This window comes from Trypanosoma brucei, chromosome 9 (assembly GCF_000002445.2).
Source record: "Trypanosoma brucei brucei TREU927 chromosome 9, whole genome shotgun sequence".
NCBI classification, from domain to species: Eukaryota; Euglenozoa; class Kinetoplastea; order Trypanosomatida; family Trypanosomatidae; genus Trypanosoma; species Trypanosoma brucei.
The window spans coordinates 120,738-146,182 of NC_007282.1; the positions used below are offsets into that span (position 1 = coordinate 120,738).

Genomic DNA, 25,445 nt, shown 5'->3' on the forward strand with positions numbered 1-25,445 from the left:
ATCGGTTTTCATTCCTGATTTCCTCCAGAAAGAAAATATAAGAGTAACCCCTGTAATAGGCCAGAGGCGCATAGAAGTAGTGACCACCACAAAAGCCGCTGCAGCGATGGCTATGCAAATCGGCTTTTTCTTAGCAATAATCGTTTTAACAACCGGCGTCCAGGCAGCAAGTGAGAACCAAGCTGAGTTTGGGCAACTTTGTCATCTTTAACAGCTTATGACGAAACCAATAGCTCCGATCACACTAACACAAGGAGCTGGCGAGGGCACAAAAACAAGCCCACTAGCCGCAGTGCAAAACATTATGGCGAGGGCTCAGAAAATAAACATAAGCGTCGCTGAGGAAGGAATAAGCACTGTCTTGGTAGACAAAACAAAGTACAAGAACAAAGCCGCTATTGACGTCGACGCGGCAGTGAAAGGCTACTTTACAGACAAAACAGACGACGATATCACTAAACTCAGGACCAACTGCGAAAAAATAACAACAGCCAGCGGGGATTCAGCGGCGTTTCGAAAAAAATACGGCACACCACTAAACAAACAGCAAAGAGATGCGCTAAGAGCGTCGATATCAACATTGTATGTCAAACTCATAGGCTTAACAGATAAAATCAAGCAAATGACAGAGAGGGCGGTCAAGCTAATCAGCAGCACTCGAATAGATCTATCCAAAGCAGTGTATGGCGATGCGGCAATAACGCCCATTGAAGGTCAGATAAAACCGGCAGCGCCTCTTCCAACTATAACACCCGCAAATTTTCCCTGGCACAACGCCGGAGACAGAAACGCGGTCCGCAAGACAGCAGGCACGACTGCTAACAAAGCGGGTATGGCACTGGCCACGGATATGCTCTGCCTCTGCTTAAAACATCAGGCAAGCACTCACGACACCTGCAGCAGCTCTTTCACGCCAAGCCAAGCAACGTACAACACGGGCCGTCAACCAGCGGATGCTGAAGAAATCTTCGGAAAGCTGGTAGTTGAATGCAAAGGGAACCAGCAGGCGCACTCAATACAACAGCTACCACAGCTTCTCGCAACCGGCGTAGCAGCAGTCAAAGCAAGCATGGGAACCAACCACGTAAAAGCTGCAGCTGCTGCCACAGACGCACACACACCCGGAACGAAGGCATTTTTCTATGGCCGATTCTTCCCCGGCGGCGCAGCACCAGCTTGCGACGCCAACCACGCATCGCCAAATGAGACGGCGGCGAAGGGGATATGCATAGACTACAGCGGACTTATGAAGCCAGGATCAGACATACCATGGCTCAAGCTAGTACACAGCGGTATAAACCAGCTACAGACAGCGGAAAAAGAAGAAAGTGCGGTCATCTCGCTCGTGGGAGTCGCAGAAGGACTGGAAACTCAGATGGGAAGCCTGCTCTTGATGAAAAGTTTATTAACTCTTACAGCAGAAACCTTGCTGACAGCAACGTCTAACCAACCATCAGTAGAGAAACAGAATAAATGCGCTAAATTCGACAAAAACGAAACGGATTGTACAAATAACAACTGCGACTATGATAACACCACAAAGGAATGCAAATCTAAAGCAGGAACAGAAAACACAGCAGGAGCAAAAGCAGCTACAACTGGATGTGCGGTGCACAAAGATGAAGCTGCTTGTCATAATTACAAAACAAAAAACAAACAAAATTTGCGTGGAGGAAGGGAAAAGATGGTAAAGATGAAAGGTAGACCGATAAATTCCAAAGTGGAAGTTTTTTCGTAAAAAAGAAATTTACATTCATTGCTACTGGCTTTGTGAGTTTTGTAGAATTTAGAATTCTGGCATTCTAAGGATTTCAGACAAGTTTTATGAATTTTATGAATATTTCTGTATTTGTAAACTTTGATATATTTTAACATTTTTCGATAAAAATGTGCAAAACAGTGAAAAAATATAAAATATAAAATGGTTTAAAATGTGCATGATAGTGGACTATTCGCGCAGAGTCGTTGGATGAAACAGTATGGAATAAGTACTATTTTAATTTGGTTTATTCTGCTTATTATAAGGAAATTAGTTACGGTTATCTTCATGATAATAATAATAATAGGAGAGAGTTGTGAGTGTGTATATATATTAAAATTATAATAAGAGCAGTAATAATAATGATAATAATAATAATGATAATAATAGGATAGTGTTGTAAGTGTGTGTATACGAATATTATAATAAGGTGATGGTGAAAACTAAATGCACGGCCAAAATAAAATTACTTAAAACAATTCCAAAGGTGTAATGGGAGTAAATAAGTTGGTATGAGGGTTATCATGAGAGGAAGTGAGAGAGATTATGAAGTGTTTTATTGAAATAAATGAAGTAATATAATGATAAGAAAGTAGAATATGCACAGTTTCAAACACATATATAGTGATGGTCATCATCATACACAAGAAAACTAATTTTACAGTGAGGAAAGACAATGTATAGTGTAAAACCGATGTGCACTCGCTCCGTTATACGGAAAAGCAGTATTAGACAGAGAAGGACTAATGCAGAGTGACGTAACGGTGTGTGAGAAAGCATAGTAAAGAAGAAAGTATGATAGATATCACTGATGATGCACCGTATGTTACAAAGAAATGTATAAAAACAAGCGCAGCATTGGTTGAGGCTTTTATTTAATGTGATGACAGATTATTATATCCGGCTGTAAGAATACATAACAAAGAAAATAAAAAATGCAGGCGGAAGGAATTGGCTAAGTGCAAAGTAATGTTAATATCTTTTCACAAAATGTAGTAATACGCCATAACATTTGTAGGAAGCGCTATAATGCCTTCTGCAGAAAATTTTTAAAACTATAAGTAATAATGGGTCACTGTGGATCGCAAGAACATGAAAATGCGGAAACTGTTTAAAATAGCACACAAATGAACATTAATGGAATTTTATAAAGAAAATATCAGGAGCGAGGCTCTACAAATTTTATACTTATACAGAGATGTGATATTAAATGCATTAAATGACCGTAAAATTCAACTAAGAGTTATTGCAGCTCTGAGGTTGCCGTGCTAACTCAAAAGACCTCAGCCGAAACATAGACAGTCAGCGATAACCCGCTGGCCAAACCAACAGACCAACTGGTGTAGAATATACCAGGATATAAACGAGTGATAACGGAACACTGAGGTTCATGACAAGCAGAAACACTACTTTGTTAGTGTAAGAAATAGTAAGACATTGCGGCTATCGCCAGGAAACACCCAATGCAAAGCATAAATTTTAAATGTCTTAGACCTGCTGACGCATACTGTGTTTTCAAGATTTTCGTGTCTTAATTCGATACAGAGATGGGAATCAGGAAAGGTACAGATAGACAAAAATTGGAATTAAAAACGCAACACTTTCAAAAGAAAAATATTATTTAATGGTGATCAGGTGGTTGGATGGCGAAACTTAATTTTTCAAAAGCTTAACATATTAAGTAAATAACCAATTACAGTGATAATTTATATATTTGAGAACGTCTATTGCCTTTTGGAATTATACTTCATTTGTATACCTAATCCCTTGTTTATTTTTTTAATTAGAACATTTGATATGTTATATTTTTTCAGATAGATATAAAGCAACCAAAACAACAGCTGCTGTTTTATCGAAGCAGCTGCATAAAACACAGGAGCAAGCTGGGCAAAAACTTAAACCACTTGAATCTACTTGTACGACATAAGGTATGACGCGACGGCACACGACCCAAACCAAGATAGACTGACATGCACGCCGTCGGCGTTCCTGATGCACATGACGCTGGCGAAAATACAGCATCACTCACTTCCTCTATTTATCAGCTTTTTAACACAACACCTTTTAAACCTTTGATGTCAAAAAGCAAGCGTCTCAAATGTCGGTTTATAAAGCATGGTCAATCCTTCTTCTTCTAAGCACTTTGAGACAGAGCGAATCATGGCACAACACGGCTCAGAAAGTAGAAAACGCGTGCCATGCGGCTTCCGACTTCAGAACATTGTACGGTGCGATCAAAGGCAAAATAGTGCAACTATCACAAGCGCAGCGAACAACCGACAAAGATTTGGCAAAGTTAACGTTGGCAGCAGCGGTACAGACAGCCAAAGGTGAAACGATTCTGACACCAGTGCTAGCAGCAGCCATAGCAAAGTCTCAGAACAACGCTCAGCAAATCACAAACCAACTGGCGGAAGCAATAACAGCGGCGACGAAACTAGCCGAAATTGCAGGGATGCAAGAACTAGTGCAAGACACGGCTTCGCTGAAGATACCGCAAAAAGCCGACGCAACCACGCTCGGAAGTTGGCCACCACTAAACGGCTTTCCGATCAGAGCGACAGCAGACGCAACCAGCAGCCCCGAATGTATCCAAGCCAAACACTCAACGCGCACTGACAACAGCAACCCTCCTTCCAGCACAAACGGAACGGTAATAACAGTTTACCACTACAAACCGAAAGCGGACGATGACACCACTACAGCAGGACCACGACTATGCGGAAAAGGAGGCAGCTTTACAGCGCCAACAACATGCGATGATGCAACCGCAGGCGGGACAACAAACATGATGATTCTAGAGGGCTCACTAGGGACACTGCAAGCAACTAAATTCGAGCGGGACAAAGCCGGCGCGGACGAGTACACAGCAGCGGCAACGGTGGCCGGTGGCATACTGCCAACACAAGCGAGCATCACAGACAAACTAAAGGGCGTCAAAGCAGCAGAAATAGCTCTGCAAGCACTCACCATTGACGGCAACAACATAAAGACCAAAACAGATACAGGAAGCCCGGTTTTCACAGCGACGCTCCTAAGAACCGTAGTCAGAAGTCAATCAGACAAACCGACAGCGGCCGCAAACAACAAACTAGTCTACCAATACGACGCAGGAGGCGCAAACACCTGCAGCACTGCCAACAAGGACGGATACATAAACTACAAATACCAATTGGAAGAACCGGCATGGGCATAACTTGGCTACAAACACTTAAGGCTGCGATCGCTGACATTTCTAACCACGAACAGAGAGACCGCGCAATAGAAGATCTAAAAAAGGTGGTTTGACAGGCCACACAGAACACGCTGGTAGCGTATAAGTAAGCTCAAGCTATAGCCGCGCTAAAAGACGCCACCAACCAAAAACTGGCAGAAAAACAACTGGAAGCTGTACATCAGGCAAAATGCAAGTCTCCAGCAGCAAAAAAAGAAGAATCTCCAGACTAACTGTGTCTTTAATGCTACCTCAAATAAATGAAAAGCTAAAGCATAAGCAGAAAGCACAACAGAAATAGGAGGGTCAGATGGGAAAAATAAGTATGACAAGACATGTGCTGATTTGAAGACAAAGAAGGTATATGAGATGTCTGACGGTCACAAACAAGCATGAAAAAACAAATTTTGTGGTTGGATAGGAGAGGATGCCGGCAGAGGTGGTAAAGGTTTTAAATACCGCACTTCCAGTTTTTTCTTCAACAAGAAATTTGCTCTAATGTCTGTTGATTTTGTGAATTTTTGTTTCATATTATGATTCTATAGTTCTAATAATTTTTTTCAGTTTATAGAATTTTATGACTTTCCTAAAATCTGTCATTTTGGGACAATTTGCTGAAACGTTTTAAAGATTAAATATATTTTAACACTTTTTGATGAATTTAATAAATTACCGAAATTTTCCTAAAAGAAAAATATAGTAAAATGCGTGTAAAAGTGACATATGGATTTACAACAGAAAGATGATAGGGTATTCAAAGTGAGTTACATTCTGAAAAATTGTAATTTGTTTTATTTTGCTTATTTTGTGGAAAATAGTTAGGATAATAATAACTATTATTTTTGGAAAAAGTGCTGTTAGTATGCATATACTAATATTATAGTAATAATAATAATAATAGTAATAGTAATAATAATAATAATCATGATAATAATAATAATAGAAGTGTGGTGTGAGTGTGTATATACGAATATTATAATGAGAGTTGTAGCAGACACAGAATAAACGGAGGGAAGAGAGGCACTCGAAACAATAAAAGTTTTGAATAGGGGGCGTAAGTGAGAGAGAATATGGTATAATTGTCGAAGGTAAAGCACAATCACGACAGTGGGCATCATAATACACATAAAGATGATTGGAAGTGGGAAAATAATGGGGATAAAATGCCCAGCGTATTGTTTTAATTCTGTAGTTACATTTATCTGGGCCAGGCGCTACATATGTAAATCATCTAAAGCACTACTACTAATGTTCTCTTGATAACAATTTGAAGTATGCATTATTTCCACTCAAAGAAACATCATGGAAAAACAGCAAACTAATATTGACAATTATGTTTATAAATAATAACTAATGACACGAAAAGTGTAACTATCTGCCTAATTAACGTAGCTGATATAGAAGCCTCACTACCAGAAACTAATGATTGCCACAAAGCGTGAAAAAAGTGACGAATTGACCAGCACGTTTACAACCTACCAGAAAGCGGAAAGGCACATTAAAGGAACAAAGTTAAAGAAAAGATAACAGTGTTATGCGGCATATAATATAGAAGAAGTGGGCATCATGGTTAATATCCAGAAGAGTTGGAGTTGTTATTTGATAAACTCTAGATTTTCATTTTATTTCTAGAATAGATCATGTAAATGTGTGAAAAGGGTGTATAAGTGGCATATGTAGTATATATAAGACGGGGTGACTGATGAGTAGAAAATTTCAATCTATTTTGTAGAAAACAATAGTAAATAACAGTCATTTGAAATGCTACTTCACCCCCTTGACACCATTGTGTGTAAAAATGTTTAAAAGAAGTCGACACGTACCATCACAGGCCATATACAATTTGCTCAACTGAAAGAAGTATTTTAAAAGAAGCAACACTAATACCTCCTTCTTAATGCTCAGATTATACATGTACAAAGCAAAGAATAAAACATATAAAATATGAACCTGAATTAGCAGCGCCACTAGGAAACGCAATTGAAGCGAGAGATATGACCGGAAGGCTCAACGTACCAGAGAGGTTCAAAAGAAGGCCATATTCTACACAAAAGTGGCTTGATGCGACAGAGGAGCTGGTGGCTGCAGTAGTTTTGTAACCCGATGGCAGCACACAGTGTTACAAAGTAACGCTAAGAGGTTGTCGATTTGTTTATTTTGTTTTTCTGGTAGTAGAAAATGGAAAAAATAGAAGAAAGGAGAAAGGTAAGTCCAAGTATCCTAACAAATTAAAAAATAGAAGTTGCGGTTTAACTAATGCCACACCGCACTCGGTCCAACCTTAGTGCAACAAAAACAGTGCCTAAATTCTCTGTCAGCGCTTGCTTTCCGTTCGCCACCGGTGGCGGCAGATACGAAGCTGGTAAGGCTTCCCCTACCGAACCAACACAGTGGCCAGTATAAGCACAATCCGGCGCAGCGACGCTAAATATACGTCATTATACGCCACAGGCGGCCACACCAGAAGTTTCAGAATGGGAAAAGCAATAAATTACTTCTGTTCCTCTACATCTTTTGCTCACAGCAGGAAGCACAAACATAGGACAGTATGATCTTAACGACGAAGAGAAAACTGGAACCAATTTCAAAAGCAATTAAAGTAAAAAATATTCAGTGGGCGACAGCCGCGTCGCTCTTAAGTCTAGCTATCCTAGAAGCGAAAGCAGAATACAAAGTGTGTTCAACGCCGTGCTCCTGCGCCACACGGCTGGAGGAAGCAGTAGCTCATTACTCGCAGAAGCTAAGCAGCAATATAAACGGCCACAAAGAACAAGTGGCTGACTATACCCGCCTACTGATTTCAGCACTAAGTGACAACATAGAGCTAGCGAGAAAGGTGCGGGTAGTACTTGCAGCGGCGGGGCAAACAATAGAAGAATGTGAGCAAGAGGTGTGAACCGGGAAGCAGCCACTAACTGAAGGCCTGAAACTGTTCCACAACGCCTCGGCGAAACTGAGGACCCTCGCAAAACGCCTAAGCGTTAAACACAGACTGAAGATCTCAGCAAACTCCGGCCACGGACGGTTTACGCAATCAAGCTTTGAACAGACACCAGTCACGACAGAGCAACCTTTGGCTTGTCAAACCGCCGAGGACAAAGCCGAAACCGCATTCGACCCTGACCAAAACGATGACAAAAATAATGTAAAGGAATTCGCAAAGCACGACCATATCACTGTAACCTGCCAAACAACATCAGCGTCGGGCACGAACTGCCAAGGTGAGACCCCTCAAACAGGTGGAGACTACATTGAGTTTGCGTTTCACGAAGCCATCAGCGCAGACACAACCAAAGGCGTCACTGGGTGGAGCTCACCTAACGGAGGTGATGATGTCGTATTTTCTAAAGAGGTAAACATAACTAAAGGAACAAAAGAACAAAGCAGCCGAGCTCTAAACCTTCTGAAATCATCCATAACGCCGACAGCATGCGCAGTAGGTCTACAGGATTTCAATTCCATGGCCAGTAAACAAGCATTTAGGCGGCAAGCCATTCGAACCTTCCTCGCGAACCCAGATAACGAACAGAGTGAACCAACCGATGCTCAGAAACTGCAGGAAGCATTGGATACAGCTTATGGAAAAGAAGGAGACTTCAAAACCAAGTTCTGGCAAGCTGTCGAGCAGACTAAAGCAGCTGTCACCAAAAACAAGCAAAGAATCGACGTCGACATCAAGCCAAGTATATCGATGGCGTTGCTAACTGAAGCCCTGAGCAGGCGGCTAGGTGAAATGACCGCCAAAAAAAAGAAAAGTCCAGAGGCGCCAGTTGAGGGGGAAGCAGCACAAGAGACAGCCAAACCAGAAGATAAGAAAGGCGGGGATAATAAAGCTGCAACTGCAAATTGCACCAGCCATTCAACGGAAGATGCCTACACAAAAGGACAGAATTGCAAACTGGAAAATAAGCTTGCAAATATTCCTCTATTCTAGCAAACAAGAAATTCACTCTGATGGTTTCTGCTTCTTTGGCCTTGCTGTTTTAATTACCCTCTTTTTTAAAAGAATTTTGCTGTTTCATATATTTTAACACCTAAATTACCTGAAAAATAATTAATTTTTTTGTCTGCCTGTAGGTGTATTTTTTTGACTGAAATTTCTCTTTTTTTTCCAGCTCTTTTTTTAAATATTTTTAGGTTTAAATTTTTTAGGTGTTTTTTTAAGATTTTTGATATTTTATCGATTTTTGAATATTTGTATTCGAGCTATTAGTTTAATTTTTTTTAGTTTTTTTTCATTTTTCCAAATTTTTTAGCTTGATTATTATTTGAATTTTTTTAATTTTTACGGTTATAAATTTATTGTTATTTTTTAGTTTTTTTGTGTTTTTTCTGAAAGTTTGTTTAAAGTGGAGTTCAAATTAAAATAAAAAAGAAGGAAAGAAGAAATTCGGTTTATTATGGTTATGGTTAGGGTTAGGGTTTTTAAGTTTTGGGGGTATTTTTTAATTCTCTTTTTTTAAAATTAGGGTTTTGTGTTTTAATTCGCCATTTTTTAATTGTAAGTGATGCAGCGGCTTTTTTACGTCAATCCTAATCATTTTTCTACCAGAAGACAACTTTTATTCATATTTTTCACCTGCAGCGCCGCAAGATTTGTTACTTTCTTTTTGCTTTTGTGAATTTCAGCTCTGCGTTTTGCGCTTCGCGCGGCCTTTAAAATTTAAAAAAAACGTTGGGGCTTGGCCTATAGCGCTGCGCGCCGCTTTTCTTTTTACGCTTCAATGAGGACTTTGGCTGCGCGAAACGACTTGCTTTTCAAGAGACGCTAACAAACAAAACTTAATATTTGGAAGTGGAACAATATGGAGTTCGGAAGATAAAGCCAGCCGAAATAACAGTCTGTACCGGTCGTGGCGCGGCACAGCAACCTAGCCAAAGCAAGCGGAAGCGGCAAGCGGTTAACTCCAGCGTCAGCAGGGCAATGCAGGTACGTCGCCATTCCCCAACAGATCCGGCAGCGCCAGTCAAGGATTTTAATGCAGGACCCATAATCCCTACTGGCATAAATCCACTGCAAAAACCAACTAAGAAACACAGAAGTAGAGGAAAAGAATAAATGCAAAACTCCAGCAAACAAAACAGCAGAAGGGTGTGCGGCCATTGACTATTACTATGATGAAACTAACAAAGAATACAAGACAAAACCAGGAAAAGAAAACACATCAACAGGAACAGGAAAGACAAGTACCGGAGTAGACTGCAATAAACACCAAACACAGCGAGCCTGTGAAGCGGAAAACAAGGATGTAAAACCGGGTCAGAAAGCAGTATCTGGATGTATTGAGGATAAGTGCAAAGATTTATTTTTTCTCTTCAGTAAGAATTTTGCTCTGATGGCTGCTTCTTTTGTGAGCTTGGTACTATTCAAGGATTTTGAATTTTTAAATTTGTTATTTTGAGAGAATTTGATATATTTCAACACCTCCTGATGATAATGTGCAAATTTTAAAAACACAAAATTATAAAATTATGGTTTCAAATTGTCCATGGTTGTATCGTACTAATTTTATAAGAATATTAAAAGATTTATAGTGTAATTTGCTTTATTTTTCTTGTTTTATGAACGTTAGTTAGGGTTATAATAGTGATAGTAAGGTGAAAGATAAGAGTAAGTTGTTAGTGTGCATATACTAATAATATACTAAGAGCAGTAATTATGATTAAAGTAATCATAATCATAATAATCATAATTGTGTGTGCTGTGAGTGTATGATAATAATATAAGTGATGAACACAAATTGAATGCTCCAAATAATAGCACTTGAAGCGATAGCAAGGGTTTAATGAAGTAAGTGGGAAAAGTAGTGTGAGAGTGAGTGCTTGGGAGAGAAAGAGAACAAGAGGAACATTATGAAAGATAATGGAGAATAATTTTTTTAAAAAATGAAAATGAAAGATAAGTAGCTTACAATAAATACAAAACAATGTTCGTCTTTATACACAAGAAGATTATCGGGGAACAATATGAAAGAGACAAAATAGAGCGCAATGACCAACTATGGTCACCCCATAAGCTGCCGCGCACACACCACAGAAATTTGTGATGTATCAGTATTAGTAGGAGAAGATTGTGGCCAACATGTCACTGAAGATCTACAGATTTAGCAACACAAATTGTGATAACAGCAATAGTAACATTAGTTTAAAAGACACGATGATGGGACTTTCATGACAAAACAGGGTGGTTGATTAATTATTACAGGAAACTGGTAATATTCATAGAACATTTAAAATAATCAGTACAACTAGCTACTTCCATTCATATAACTATGCATAGAGGTAAATTTGAAGATTGTTAAACAGCAGTGGAATTCCTCTAGCATCTACTGAACCAGATTATACTAAAACTGATACTAAAACAAAAAGTTAGAGATGTATGATTAAAGAGGTGTTTCAGACACTGATAATACGTCATTTAACAACGAAATAATAACAATATTAATGTATTGTTATGTAAAACCAGTAGTGACTCAACATATTTTTTTCTTTTATTTGTTATGATTTTCTTATAACATTCTCAAATTTTTTAAGTAAATTAAGTCATTAAATTTGGTGTTTTGGAAAATTTACTATTACCATTTATATTACATAAAGTGTTTCACAGTGCAAAAACATTTCCGGAAAAACAGGAAAATATAGAATAGGGTCAACATGGGAAGCCCAGAGTCTTTGTGATTGTCGTTCAAATAATGCAACTCAAGAATGGTGTAGGCTCATATTGAGTGACAAACTAAGTAATGTTGACATAATTACAATTGCGACAGAAGGTTTGTATAACCATATTAAAAGATCTGGATAGGTTGTACAATATTGATAAAGGCATAATGCAAGTGATGAGGACAATGTTATTCATTTGGATGGGCCTGATGCTATTGTTAGTGATGGAAATAAATATGAGAATGCTGTGGAATATTTGATACAAAATACTGCAGAAAATGAAGATAGGGTTGGTGAATAGGATATTTACAAAGAGCATGTGGAGAGATTGTTATTAGTTTTTTAATGTTGGTTACAGAAAAGAAGAGGATAATAAATTACTTTATTTACTAAAATCACCTCTTAGTAGAAAAAGCTTATCTTAGTGGCGGTGGTTTGATAGCAAGAGTTTGGGCATTTAAGAAATTTGAATATGCATTTGGAGAATTATTAAAGGGAAGTGGGGAGTGGTGGTCAGAGCAGAGTATTTACAAACCATTGCTAATATGGAGTGCAAGTGAGGAAGAAACTGTAGGACAGAGATTTGTTTTGAGAAGTGGAATGATTGGGTTATATGATGAAGCGAGATTTTTTTCTATTCAATATGGTCAAAAAATTGGAGAAGCTTTATTCATTCCACTTTTATCCTCCATTGATTGCATGGAAGAATGAGGCGAAGTTGATTGTGAAAAATATCTGTTGATGTAAAGAATTGGAAGGAAGGAAATTTAGTACAAGAGATTTGGGGGAACTTCAAACATACAAGATCGATAGCGAGAAATGTTATTTAGAATTTGTGGAGATTTGTTGTGAAGTGTTTAAAGCAAGGAATATTTTTAAAGCTCAAAAACAGTAAAATTAAAATTCTGAGTCAGCTCAGGGCTTGCAGGTGCACAGACTCTCAAGGATATTTTTTTATTAAAATACAATACCTACTTTTATCCAGACTATGTTAAAAACGGAAACGCGGGCACCGACAGAAGATTAGGCTGGCTTCACTACAGAAAACTACAAAAGCAATGACATCAGAAAAGTTCTCGGTTTTGACGACTTTCGCCTTTGGGATTCAATTGCGAAAACAGCAAGCACTGGCTAGAAAATAGAAGTCAGCTAGAACTGAACCTACGGCTAAGCACGACAGCGCAACACCAACCAATGCTTAGCGATACGAAAAACATTCGGCGGCAAAATAACAGTTCAGCGAGGTGTAGTTGTCTATAAAACAATCTTTCGCCAAAGGGCTGGGACTTACTTTAAGAAAAAAAACAAGTAAATACATACAGAGCAACTGTCAAAAACTTTAAACCGCTTTCAAAGGGCTGGAGACCTCACCCTCATCGCCGGCCAACAAACCTTAAAATACAAGCACCACCACCAGACACCCTTTCACTAACATAACAGAAAATGAAAGCCAGACAAATAATTACTCACCTGGCGGTGCTGTTGCTATTAGTGACCCCGCAGGCACGGGCAGCGGCACCGGCAGATGGCGACAACTTAGCGACGCTGGCGTACTTGTGCCCCGCCCTTCAGCTAGCGGACGGCGACATAACATTGCACCCCGAACAAAGCAATCTAGATGGCAGCCTACAAGACCTGCTAGCGCTAAACATGTCACTAGCAGACGCCGCCTGGGCAGCTCAATTCAAGGCCTCACCGCCAGGTGCAACGCCAGTAGCAGCAACCGAGCAGCAGCAGAAGCAACAAGCCGGCACGCCAGAACAAATTGCTGCCTGGACTGCCGCCAAGGCCAATGTAGATAACACCGCCAAATTCAAAGATGTACTCGCAAAATACGGTTACACTCAAGAAAACGCGTCAAAGCTAATTCCTTTGAAAGGACCAATCGCACAGTACGCTGACGCGGCGTTCGGCATACAACAAGCGACAAAGACAAGCGAAAAAGACGACAAAACAGATTCAGACCTCAAAGCTTTGATAAAAACAGCAATCTACGGCCATGACGGCGGCTACGACGCCACAAAAAAGGAAGAAATGGGGCTACAAGGGACACAAAACCGGGAAAACCACTGTACAGCACAAAGTAACAGCAACCCAATTCAAACGATTTCGACTATGGTCGCTTGTCTGTGTGCCGTAAAGGACGACATGGTGTCGGGAAAAGCACCGTGCGGGCCGCACGCAGACGCAACGCTAAAATGGCAAGCTGACGGGCCGCCACAGACGCCACTATGGCCGAAGATCCGCTCTATCTGCCCAAAAGCCGACGGCGGAACTGTAACAGCCGACAGAATAGCAGCAGCAATAGCAGCAGCAAAGATGGCTTTCTTCAGCAAAGGCAACGATCTTTATGTCGGCAAGTTCGACATGGCCGGCTGCGACGGCAGCAACAATGGTGCCTGTATAAAGTACACAGACCAGGCGTCGAACTCAGTACCCAGCTTCAAGCAGGCCGCATGGATAGACAAACTTGAAACTGTAGAGACATCATTGCGAACGCGCCAGCAGAACCAGGACATCCAAAAGCAGGCGCAGACAAAAATAGAAACGCTCAAGCAGCTGGTCAAAGCAGCCGCCAAACACGCAGAAAAACTTACAGCGCCAACGACGCAGCACCATAGCAACCCAAAACTAGCCACCACAAACGACAAAAATAGCCAAGCTCAGAAAACAGCAGATTGCTCAAAACTTGAAAAAGCGGAGTGCAAGCCCGATGTGGGATGCAGATATAACGAAACAACTAACAAATGCGAAGAAGATCCAAAAAGTCCAGTTGTGCAGGCAAACAAAGAAGCTAAAGGAGGAGCAACAAACTCTGAAGGTAAGAATTACTCTGGCAAGAAAACTGAGGGCGAATGTAAAGATAGCTGCAAATGGGATGGAAAAGAATGCAAAGATTCCATTTTCCTTTTCCGTAAAAAATTTTTCCTGATTGTTTTTGCATTTTTGGTCTTGCTGTTTTAACATTTTAAAACTTACAATGGTTTTTGTTTATTTTTGTGAAACTTATGTTACTTTCTAAAATTTAATATATTTTAACACTCTTTATCAAGAATTTGCAAATTATTGTCTCTTTTTGAAAATATAAAAAATGTTTACAAACGTTTCAAATAGAAATAAAGTAGAGGTGTAATAGGGTATAAAAATGGGTGATATTCTAATTTGTTTATTCAGTTATTTTTTGATTTTATTAAATGGATATTTACTATTGTTATAATAATGATAAAAATAGGAGAGTGTTGTGAGTGTGTGCATACAAATATAATAATATAGTAATAATAAATAATAATAATAATAGTAATAATAATAATAATCATGATAATAATAATAAATAATAGGAGTGTGTTGTGAGTGCGTATATACGAATATTATAATAAGAGCAGTAATAATAATAGTAATAATAATAATAATAATGATAATAATAGGAGAGTGTTGTGAGTGTGTGTATATACAAATATTATAATAAGATCGGTGATAATGACAGAACCAACAAAAGCAGTAGTTCATAAAGTCGTGGTGATGGAATTTACTTGAAAACTGTTGTTGTGGGATCTTATAAGAAGTAAATTAAATATTGAGTGGTTATTGACAGCAAAAAACAGTCCTCAATTTAAGAAGCAGATAATATACCACAATCCTGACATTTTGTAAAAAACAAGGCACATACTATCAACTATAAGTGCTTTAAAACCAATTGAAGTCAGCACAAAGGCTACACAACTAAACTAAAACGCAGAATACACAGCATTCACACCAAGTAAAGCAGCGCAATAGCTACATCATGCTAAATTAAACACTATATCCAGGGAATACGTCTGCTCACCACAAAACTAACCTAAACTCGCGAAAATGACACAAATAACTCTGTCCACCGTTTGAAATCGGTAACAGGAAAGGTAAGAGAGAACGACGGCCCGCAAAGCAGAACCAAAGAAGCGATCGAAATGACGGCACCAGTGTTGGGGGCTACCATGCTAACCATTGCGCTCCACCTCGTCACCTCTGGAAGCCTGGCAACGATACCGGAAGGAGCAAACAAGCACGAGCACGCGGTGTTGTGCGAAGTACTAGCGATTGTAGATGCCGACCTCGACATACCCCCACAAGAAAGTGTCGACGAGGCAAGCTACAACAAAATACGTAACCTCAATTTTTCGACATCGACGACCGACTGGCGGAAGACGTTCTACTCAGACGACGCTCTAACGAAACCCCACCCAGAGGCCCAGCCGGCGCACAAGAAAATAGCAGACTACGCCAAATACTGGCCAGACTGGCATGGGGCGGCCACAGCATTAGCAGCAACGAAGAAACCAGACGAGGTTGAGAAAGCCAAACTGGACGAGCTAACACACCAGAGCCGGCAGATAGCACACGCCCGCGTACGGGCTATAGCAGAAACAGCTCGGGCGGCTAAAGAAAAGGCGCTACAAACAGCCGGCGAAGCCGAAGTAATCGACAAGGCGGAGGAGCTGAAAGCACTGAAAACAGTTTTTTTCGGAGCAGATTCCGCAGCGGCGGCGACGGTAACGACAACAAATGCGTTCGGCACGGGAACAATCAACGCCCGGCAAACAGCATGCGAGGCAGACCCAGCAGATGGCAAGGCGAAAACTCTAGTCGCACAGCTAATGTGCGTATGCACAAAAGCGACTCAAGGGTCGGCCCTCAGCAAAGCATGCACAGCGGCAGCAGACGGCAGCCAGGGATGGAACAGCGGTTCGGGGTCTCCCGCTGACACTGACGCCAGCGCAGTCGCCAAAACGTGTGCAAACACCGGAGAGAGCAAGATAACCGCCACGCGCTTGCGACAAGCAATAACCAACGTCGCAAAACTAGTACACCTAACAAGCGACGGTACCGGCTACATCGGCGTATACCAAGCAACAGGTTGCACCGGGGCCGACAACGCCGGCATGTGCGTCAAGATACCAAACTATAAATCGAATCCTACAGACGGGATTAAAAAGCTACAGTGGACATCAACCCTGGAAAACCTCGCTAACAAACTAGAAGCTAGAACCAGGTACAACACCATTATCTCTAAACTAAACGAACAGCTACGATCCAGCTCAGAGCAAGCCGAAGAAACTATTCAACTAACAAAGCGAGAAGAAGCCGCTAGATCAACAGCCACCAAAGAACAAACTCAAAAGTCCACCACAGCGACTCAGGCGCAAAACACCCTCATTAATGAGTGCGAAAAAATAACCAAAGCAGCGCAATGCAAGGAAAAAAAGCCGGCATGCGAATGGCAAAACAAAGCCGCCGAAGATGGCCCCCACTGCAAATTGAATGCGACGAATGTAGAACAACAAGCAACTCAAGCAGGAACAGGAGATGGAGCTGCAGCAACAACAACAGATAAGTGTGGTGCGGCAAAAACTCCTGAGGAATGTGCTGCAGTAAAGGGTGAAATTCCGAAAGATAAAAAAGCTGTTTGTGGTTGGATTGAAGGCAAATGTCAGGATTCCAGTATTATTATCAATAAGAAATTCGCCCTCAGCGTGGTTTCTGCTGCTTTTATGGCCTTGCTTTTCTAAAAGAATTTTTTCCCCCCTCAACTTTTCCCCTCTTTTTAAAGAATTTTTGCTACTTGAAAACTTCTGATATATTTCAACACGTAAAACCTGCCGAGTTTTTTTTGTTTGTGTGTTTGTAAAAACATTCTGATTCTGTGAAAAATGTTTTCTGGAAATTAAATTTTTTTCTTCTTTCCTGTTTTTTGGAGTTTTTGTAGGTAGGTAGGTGGGGGGGGAGTGAGGCTAGTTAGGTTAGTTAGGTTAGTTAGGGTTAGGGTTACTTTTCCTCTTTTTCTTTTTTTACCCCGCACCTCTGTCCTGGATTTTTAAATTTTTTTTTAGTCATGCAGCGACTCCTTTTTTTTTTTTTACAATACCTTGCTGATTTTTGTTCCTTTAATGATGCAACGGCTATTTTATTATATTTTGCCCCGGCGCAGGCGATAAGATTTATTATGTTTTTTTATACCAGGTTGCTGATTTTTTTATATTAGTGATGCAGCGGCTGTTTTTATATTCATTTTTACCGCGCCATCATTACGCGTTTGTTACTTCTTTTGCTTTTGTGAATTTAAGCTCTGCGATTTGGGCGGCAATCGGACAACAAAATTTTCAAAAAAAAACGCTGGCGCGTGGCAGTTTCGCTGCGCGAAACGATTTGCTTTTAAGAGGGAAATAATTTAAAAATACTAATATTTGTGGGATAGCCGATCATCAAAATTAGCCATTAACCCTCAGCAACACAATCCAACGCTGCCACCCGACGGTTGAAGCCGCTCAACTGGCAGAGTGAAGTTTTATTTATTTATTTTTTAATTCATTTTTTTTAATTTTAATTTTTTTCGTTCTTTTGTTCCGTTTTTTTTGAAAAATTAATTTTTTTTGCCGCATTTTACAGCACACACTTTCTATTTTTAACTTTCTTTTAATTTCCTTCGGGACCCGGTTTATATTTTTTTTAGATTTTTTTTAAAATTTTTTTCCACTTTTTTTTTCGAATTTTTTTAAATTTTTATTCGAATTTATAATTTTTTTTGATTCACTTACAATTTTTAATTTTTAGGCCTTTGGTTTTTTCAGATTTTTGAATTTTTTGTTTTAGCGCGCAACTTTTTTTTTTGCGCCCATTTTTTTGTTCGCCGCCCGACAAGCGGTGTTTCGGGTTAGCGGGTTCGGGTTAGGGTTAGGGTTAGTAATTTCTCTTTTTAAGTGATGCAGCGGCTCTTTTTTTTGATACGTGCCCTAAGCCTCATTTACCCAGCAGACATATTCGTCTTCATATTTTTCGCCTACAGCTTCGCCTCGATTTGTTACTCTTATGTTCATTTTTCTTTTGTTAATTTCAACTATACGGTTTGCGCTGCACACAGCTTCAAAAATATTTTTTTTCTTTTACGCTGCCGCGTTGTAGTTTCTCTCAACGAAACGATTTGTTTTCAAAAGAAAAAAAGAAAATATACTAATATTTGTGGGTAGCTAATTATCACGATTAGCAGTTAAGCAGTGGCTTCTCAATCAGGCGCCGTCACGTCAGCGGCTGAAGCCACTAAACCTCCAGGGTTGCGTTTTTAACCCCGAATGAGACGAGAACAAAAAGTGAACTTTGAGTGGGGAAGCCAAACAAAAAGCAGCAGAACAAGCAAACTAAGCAGAAGGGAAAGATGGGAAAAATAATGACGACAAGAAATGTGCCGATTTTAAGACACAGCAAGAATACTAGGCGGCTGACGGTCCAAAACCAGCAGGAAAGAACAAATTTTGTGGTTGGATAGGAGAGGATGCCAGTGGAGGGTGATAAAGGTTTCAAATATCGCTCTTCCAGTATTCTCGTCAATAAGAAATTGACTCTAAGTATGGCTTCTGATTTTGTGAGATTAATATAATTCTAATGATTTTTTAAATACTCATTAATCTTATGAAATTTTGCTATTTCGTAAGCATTTGTTAAATTTTTTAAAAATATAATGACATCTGATATCTTTTAACAGTTTTTGATATAAATCTGCACTTTTTAAAAAGTGTGTGTAAAAGTGGGTTACCGGTGCAGGGTATCAAAGTGATGGAGTATAAAAAATGCGTACTCATATATAATTTTCTAATTTGGTTCATTTTTTGTCTTGTGGATATTTGTTAAGGCCATAAAAGTGATGCTTATAATAATAATAATGAAAATAATAATGTGAGAGCGTTGTTAGTGTGTGTATATACTAATATTATCAATAAAAACAATTATGAATAGTAAGTGGATGGTTGAAAGAAAATTAGTTAATACAATGGAAAGCGTGCGATGGGGGTGATTAAATAAGGTAGAAATGGTGGATTAGAATGAAAATGGGTATCATTATAGAATGAAATGAAGTGATGAAACTGATTGTACGCATTGTCATGAGAAGAAAGTGACAAGACATTATTATATGATATAATTTTGAGGATGCGATAATTGAGACACACAGCACGATACATCGAACAAATGTAGCAACTGCGTTGTACACAGTGATAGAACAAGGAGATAATGCTAACTAAAGTTCAAGGTGAAGGAGACAGTAAATGGATAAGAAACCACGTATATGAATCAATGAGCAATCTCTATAAAGTGGAAAGGATCAATGGTTATATCCCTTCAATTCCCCATCGGTATACACGCTAGACGCTAAGAAATATAAGGAATGATTAAGGTATGTAAAAGTGGTTACATGCCTTAAGCCGAAAACAAACATTAACAAAATAAAAGTAGCGAAGAAGACATTTTCTGGCCACAAATTGCCTTGTCTTAAGCGTAAAAATCGCAAGATGGCAGAGCTAAATGATGAAAAACAGGAGCTTCAAAGAAATTCTGACAGTGAAAAGCTTCTTGTTACTTTGTTATTCCAGCACCAGTTAGTACGGATAAAACTGTGGAAAAACAAAAATTAATAATAGCCCTAAAGACTGAAATTTCATATATGTAAAGTTTGTCGACAGTTTGGAACAATTAGAAGCTATAATGTTGGAGAATACGTGGATATTTGATATACCGAGAGGAATCAAGATGTTGTAGATTTTTATTAATGTGTTTAAATTAGTGTTTGGATATAAAAGAAAAGCCGTCAGCTGTTGACAGTTGGTTCTACTCAACAAAGACGAACAATATTAAAGAAGTGCAACAGAAGTCGAGCTCAAACCAGCGAGACGATATGCACTCAAAGAGAGTAAAAACCCTAAAGTAAACGATGTGCCCCGGCTAACTTCAATATTAAGATCAGACGTAGCGAAGACCACCGTAAGAAGAGAACTAAACGCCTCAACAACAACTTTTCTACGACCTGATTCTAACTTACGCCGACAAGAACAATAATGACTCTAATAAATTTATTTTTGAGTCGGTGACATCAGTCTCCAAGAGAGTGATGGCAGTAAGGGATAGTAGGCGACCAAACATACCCTTTATACAACGACACGACATAGCGCGGCTTTTCCTCATAATATCTCTAGCCGATGCTGCATCTGCATGCGCAGGCGACGCCGTTAAAAAAGAAGTGTGGCAACCCCTGTGTGCCGTGGCAGAGACACTGGCGGCAGCGGTGCCGGGAAGGACTGCAAACCCAAAAAAGAGCGTTAGCAGAGCAGATTCGTGGCTCAAAGACAAACTGAAGATAATGGTATATTTTGGTAGACAGCCGCCCGGAGCAGCCACAAATCTCCGGCCGCTGCTGTAATCGCTTCCTGAGCTGCCGGCAATAACAGCCACACAGCTGCAAACGGCAATAGACGTAGCACTGAATGCACAGGCAGCCGGCAGTTACCTACAGGTCCGGATTGCTGAATTCGCAGAAATAGCTGCAGGGGCCTACGCTACATGCGGAACTCATGGGTGCCTAGAAGAATCAGGGGCAGCAATGCAGTGCAAGGAAGGCAAGCCTTGGGAAAATGCGGTGTAGGCCCTCAGCTTGACGCTGAAGCGACGGCTAACAAAGCTATAACCAGTCCTTCGTCTCTGTTCGATGAGCTCACCACTGCCTCAGGCGATGCAACAACGACTGGAACTGTCCAGAACTACGCCCCAACTCAACACACCGGCACCAGCGTGGTGGGCGTACAAACACTAGCTGCGCCAGTAACATATTCCACCGGCTACCTCAGCCAGGCAACAGCAGGCGCCGCGATGATACACATTGTGAAGCCTGCAAAAACAGGAAAAAGAATTACAGCTGGAACCACTTATGCGGAGTTTGGCAACCTGTTCATATATGCCGCAGAGAATGAAATCGCGGCGGGCAAAGAGCATACAAAGTTCACCATTAAAGATCCGCAGGAATCGGCAGCAGCAAACGCAGCGGCCCACCACCAGCTACTGAAGAAAACAAAAAAATACGACACAAGCAGCGACGCCGGCCCAGCAAGTGCGAAGCTAGAAGAGATCTACAAAGACAGCGACAAGCCAACCGACCTCAAGGTATGGAAAGATATTAAAGAAACACAAATTCCAAACAAAGAATTTTCTACAAAGAAGACGGCGAGACTCCGCTCTCTGAAATACGGAGCGTTGAGCAACTTTTAAAACTACTTTCTAATTCAATAATAGCCAAAACAACGAAATAATCAAGTTAAAAGATGACGTAAAAGCTAACAAAAATAACAAACAGTCAAGCAATTCAGAAGAAGCTTGAAATAAAATCACAGACACTGACCCAAAGTCATGTAATTCTACTGAACATTGCCATTTTTACGACACCAAACCAGCTGGAAAAAAGTGCACCTCGAAAATGGAACTGAAGGAAAGACTAGAAAAAGCAGGCCAAGAAGCAGGAGAAAAAATGGAAAGAAAGAGGAAAATGTCCAGGGAAAGGAGAGAAAGAATGTGAAGATAGTTGTAAATGGTAAGACTCAACTTGAAAAGATTACAGTTTCCTCGCAAATAAAAAATTTTCGCTGGCATCTGCTACATTGTGAGTGTGATTGCATTTTAGCATTCTTATATTCTAAGGATTTTTGCTTAATTTTATGAAAAAATTATTTTTCAAAATTATTTTTTAAATTTGATATATTTTAACACTTTTTAACAAAAACTTTGCAAAAAGTTGAAAATTGTGAATATTTAAAAAATATCAAACATATGAAATATTTATGATAGTGGCCTGTGGGTATAAAACAATTTGGAGTAAGGTATAAAAAAATGAGTGATATTATAATTTAGTTTACTTTCTTTATTTTATGAATATTAAAAGTAATTTAGGTTTAAAATCCAAATAAAAATATGATAATAATAATAATATTGATGATGATGATATTAATAATAATAATGATGATGAAGATGATGATGATAGGTGAGTGTTGTGAGTGTCTATATACTGATATTATTGTAATGTTAGTGTTTGTAGATACTAAATGGTTTACCGCAACAGCAACAGTCGAAACAATGTCAAGGGCGCGACAAGACCAAGTAAATAATGTGAACAGCAGCTGAGTCAAGAAGGCAGACGGAAACGCATATTGTAGAGGCTTACATTCGGGCACAAATGTAAGGATGAACAACATTATGCCCATTGAGATGATATAGGGTAAAATAAGTAAGAGAGAAGATGAAGTGTGCAGCCCATACGGTGTCACTACGTTATTGGAAACGCAAGCGGCGGTAGTTACAAAATATATGGTGATGGAAGAGTCTTTAAAATGTTTGGTTGCCGTGGTTGCAATAGGAAAACAGTATAAATATTAGCGTTTCTGAACACAGAGAATGAACTAACTACTGCAATTTGACAAAAATACATAGAAGGGAAATGTGAATAATTCTATGTAACAGCAGGATTCACAGAATATGCAGCACTATGTGTGGTACAAGATCACTATTAAAACAAAATATAGATGAGAGGTTTAAAAAATTGCAGAATATTGACATACACTTTTGTAACAGCTACATCATGACAATAACTTGGAATTACTTATGTAAACACTTTGGTGAAGAACATTTACTTATTTTCTCACTATATAATTTACTTTTATAAATATTCATAGTTATAATTATTATGGTAATAGTATCTTGTGAAGTGTTTGAAGAGCAGCTGCATAATAATAGTTTATTTAATTTATATTGTTACGGCGATAAATGCACTTGTGTCGCTATACAGCTTATTTGACGTGTGTAACACTATTTTACTAGAAGTTGATGATGATGAGTATATGAAATTTGTTTCAAAATATGTGAGGAGTATTTGGAGAACTGAAAATAATTTGGTTGTGGCTGGAATACCTTTCATAGATAATAATGAAATATTGAGAAGGAGGAATTTACAGAGAAAGAAACGTGTTGGGCTTATCCTGAAGTGGCAAGGAAATCAAATAACTTTACTGGCAAGTTGCTTATAATTTATGCCATTTCACCTCATACATATAACAATTGTGAGCTAAGAGAAGTTGTTTAAGAAGGGGAATATTTAAACAAGTACATTATTATTTTACCTGTTTGTGATGTAAATCCAACAACAAATAAGAAAGTGGGAGAGGCGCGTAATTTGGGATGGGAAGCAGAACTCACAGTTAGTAGAAAAACATATTTGTGATTCAAATTTGCCGTTGAAATATTTTATAAAAATAGTCCCTATATAATGAAAGCAGATGATGACATTTTTATAAGAGTACCACTCTATCTGAAATATCTAGAGGTGCTTCAAAGAGAGAAATTGAACATGAGAAGGGAAATTGGATATCCTAAAGATTTTAGTGATGAAATTACATGGCATACCATTGGATATGCGTCCACACTGTCCAAAGATGTAGTTAAGGAAATTGTGGATTATAAACCTTTGAAAGACCTAGTGAAATCACCAATTAAATTCAGAAATTTCGAATCATATATTGATTTAAGAGCACTTAATGAAGATATTATGATTGGGGAAGTTATAAGGAACAAATTAAAATTTGAGGGTTTACTGACTGTAGATATGCAGGTGTGTCGTTATGTGATGCATACGAACAGGAGCGCTTCCTACGAAACTAATTTGACGACTGAAAAACTATCGTTTCCCATCATATAAGCAAACCTAACTGTATGTACCTCGAAGCAGCTACAAATATGATTCTATGGTGAAGCCCCGAATTCAAAAGTCGTACAAAAATTGACGAACGTTTTGTAGAATTTAAGTGCTAAAGTCTCCCTTCTTAAGTTCAGATAAGAGAGAAAGTTTTATAAAAACACATAGACCATCAACTACTGATATCTGCATTAAGACAAAACCAATGTTGAAACTACGCCCCCGAAATAGTTACATCTTCTCCAACCATCTTTATGCAACTTCAAAAGGATGATGAAGGAGGTTTTTGCACTGTTGACGCCACTGGTTCTTCTGCTACCTCTTCAATTGAAAGCTTTCAAAAAAACCCAGAGTGTTTATGGTTGTAGTTCAAACTCATGCAACTCAAGGATGATGTAAGCTCATATTGAGTGCCAAACTAAGTAACATTGAAATTATTACAATTGCAATGGGAGGTTTGTATAGCCATGTTACGAGACCGACATGGGTTATGGAATTTTAAAAAAACAGAATGCAAGTGATGAGGATGTTGTAATAACTGTGAATTGATCTGATGTTATTGTTACTGAACAGGTAAGAAGTATGAGAATGCAGTGGAATATTTTATTCATAACAACATCAAAATGTTACGCACTTCAGTTTGATTTGATTATAAACTCAGATCACAAGGAGCATGTGCAGAGATGTTATTTGTTTTTTAAATATTGGTTACAGAAAAGAAGAGGATAAAAAATTACCTCATTTACTGAAATCACCTCCTAGTAGAAAACCTTATGTTAGTGTTGATGGTTTAATAGCAAGAGTATGGACGTTTAAAAAATTTGAATATGCTTTTGGAGAATTATTAAAAGGGGGCGATGAGTGGTGGTTTGAGCAAAGTATTTATAAGACTTTGCTGATTTACAGTACAGTTCAAAAGGAAACTGTTGGGAAGAGATTTGTCTTGAGGAGGTGAATGATTGGATTGGATTGTGAGGAACGTTTCTTTTTTATTCCATATAATGGGGAGTTGGACGTGGCTCCACTTATTCATTATTCGGGGAACATAATTTCATGGGACCAAAAAGTGAAGTTCATTGTGAAAATCTTAGTTGGTTTCTAGACCTTATACTCCACCAACCACAGCACAAACCGCCGTCTGCGGTAACAGTGTTTTAAATAGACGGACAGGAAATCGGTCTTGTATACAGTTTTATCCGTAGAACATGCATCTCTTCAGCTGCTCTGTTCGACCATGCAAAAGACGGACCGTAACATCAGCAGGAGCAGCTGGCTAAGCGGCG

At 39.1% G+C, this 25,445-nt stretch overlaps 3 protein-coding genes and 9 pseudogenes across 3 annotated transcripts, besides 14 other annotated features; 11 read left to right on the forward strand and 1 right to left on the reverse strand.

The window, feature by feature from the left end:
* Window positions 1-106: 106 nt before the first annotated feature.
* Tb09.142.0170 lies at window positions 107-1,806 on the forward strand (annotated as a pseudogene).
* A 96-nt stretch (window positions 1,807-1,902) lies between these two features.
* Window positions 1,903-1,923: a sequence feature (AT_rich).
* A 173-nt stretch (window positions 1,924-2,096) lies between these two features.
* Window positions 2,097-2,148: a microsatellite.
* Window positions 2,149-3,857: 1,709 nt separating this feature from the next.
* Window positions 3,858-5,510, forward strand: Tb09.142.0180 (annotated as a pseudogene).
* Window positions 5,511-5,830: 320 nt separating this feature from the next.
* Window positions 5,831-6,100, reverse strand: Tb09.142.0190 (hypothetical protein, unlikely; the record flags this gene model as incomplete). Its single annotated transcript, XM_798284.1, has 1 exon — window positions 5,831-6,100. One exon carries the CDS (start codon window positions 6,098-6,100, stop codon window positions 5,831-5,833), a length of 270 nt encoding a protein of 89 aa, XP_803377.1.
* Window positions 5,853-5,915: a microsatellite.
* Window positions 6,101-7,521: 1,421 nt separating the features above from the next.
* On the forward strand, window positions 7,522-8,960 carry Tb09.142.0200 (annotated as a pseudogene).
* A 205-nt stretch (window positions 8,961-9,165) lies between these two features.
* Window positions 9,166-9,304: a sequence feature (T-rich).
* A 525-nt stretch (window positions 9,305-9,829) lies between these two features.
* On the forward strand, window positions 9,830-10,375 carry Tb09.142.0210 (annotated as a pseudogene).
* A 228-nt stretch (window positions 10,376-10,603) lies between these two features.
* Window positions 10,604-10,667: a microsatellite.
* An 850-nt stretch (window positions 10,668-11,517) lies between these two features.
* On the forward strand, window positions 11,518-12,522 carry Tb09.142.0220 (annotated as a pseudogene).
* Window positions 12,523-13,076: 554 nt separating this feature from the next.
* On the forward strand, window positions 13,077-14,597 carry Tb09.142.0230 (variant surface glycoprotein; the record flags this gene model as incomplete). The annotated part of the gene is made up of 1 exon (XM_798285.1): window positions 13,077-14,597. The coding sequence occupies one exon, from the start codon at window positions 13,077-13,079 to the stop codon at window positions 14,595-14,597; it is 1,521 nt and encodes a 506-aa protein (XP_803378.1).
* Window positions 14,598-14,894: 297 nt separating this feature from the next.
* Window positions 14,895-15,057: a microsatellite.
* A 520-nt stretch (window positions 15,058-15,577) lies between these two features.
* Window positions 15,578-17,176, forward strand: Tb09.142.0240 (variant surface glycoprotein; the record flags this gene model as incomplete). Its single annotated transcript, XM_798286.1, has 1 exon — window positions 15,578-17,176. One exon carries the CDS (start codon window positions 15,578-15,580, stop codon window positions 17,174-17,176), a length of 1,599 nt encoding a protein of 532 aa, XP_803379.1.
* A 774-nt stretch (window positions 17,177-17,950) lies between these two features.
* Window positions 17,951-18,021: a sequence feature (T-rich).
* Window positions 18,022-18,101: 80 nt separating this feature from the next.
* Window positions 18,102-18,195: a sequence feature (T-rich).
* Window positions 18,196-18,323: 128 nt separating this feature from the next.
* Window positions 18,324-18,348: a microsatellite.
* Window positions 18,349-18,668: 320 nt separating this feature from the next.
* Tb09.142.0245 lies at window positions 18,669-19,038 on the forward strand (annotated as a pseudogene).
* A 61-nt stretch (window positions 19,039-19,099) lies between these two features.
* Window positions 19,100-19,121: a sequence feature (AT_rich).
* Window positions 19,122-19,308: 187 nt separating this feature from the next.
* Window positions 19,309-19,334: a microsatellite.
* A 1,207-nt stretch (window positions 19,335-20,541) lies between these two features.
* Tb09.142.0250 lies at window positions 20,542-22,117 on the forward strand (annotated as a pseudogene).
* A 10-nt stretch (window positions 22,118-22,127) lies between these two features.
* Window positions 22,128-22,184: a sequence feature (AT_rich).
* Window positions 22,185-22,388: 204 nt separating this feature from the next.
* Window positions 22,389-22,456: a microsatellite.
* A 660-nt stretch (window positions 22,457-23,116) lies between these two features.
* Window positions 23,117-23,159: a sequence feature (AT_rich).
* On the forward strand, window positions 23,158-24,165 carry Tb09.142.0260 (annotated as a pseudogene).
* Window positions 24,166-24,416: 251 nt separating this feature from the next.
* Tb09.142.0270 lies at window positions 24,417-25,264 on the forward strand (annotated as a pseudogene).
* The last annotated feature ends 181 nt before the right edge of the window (window positions 25,265-25,445 follow it).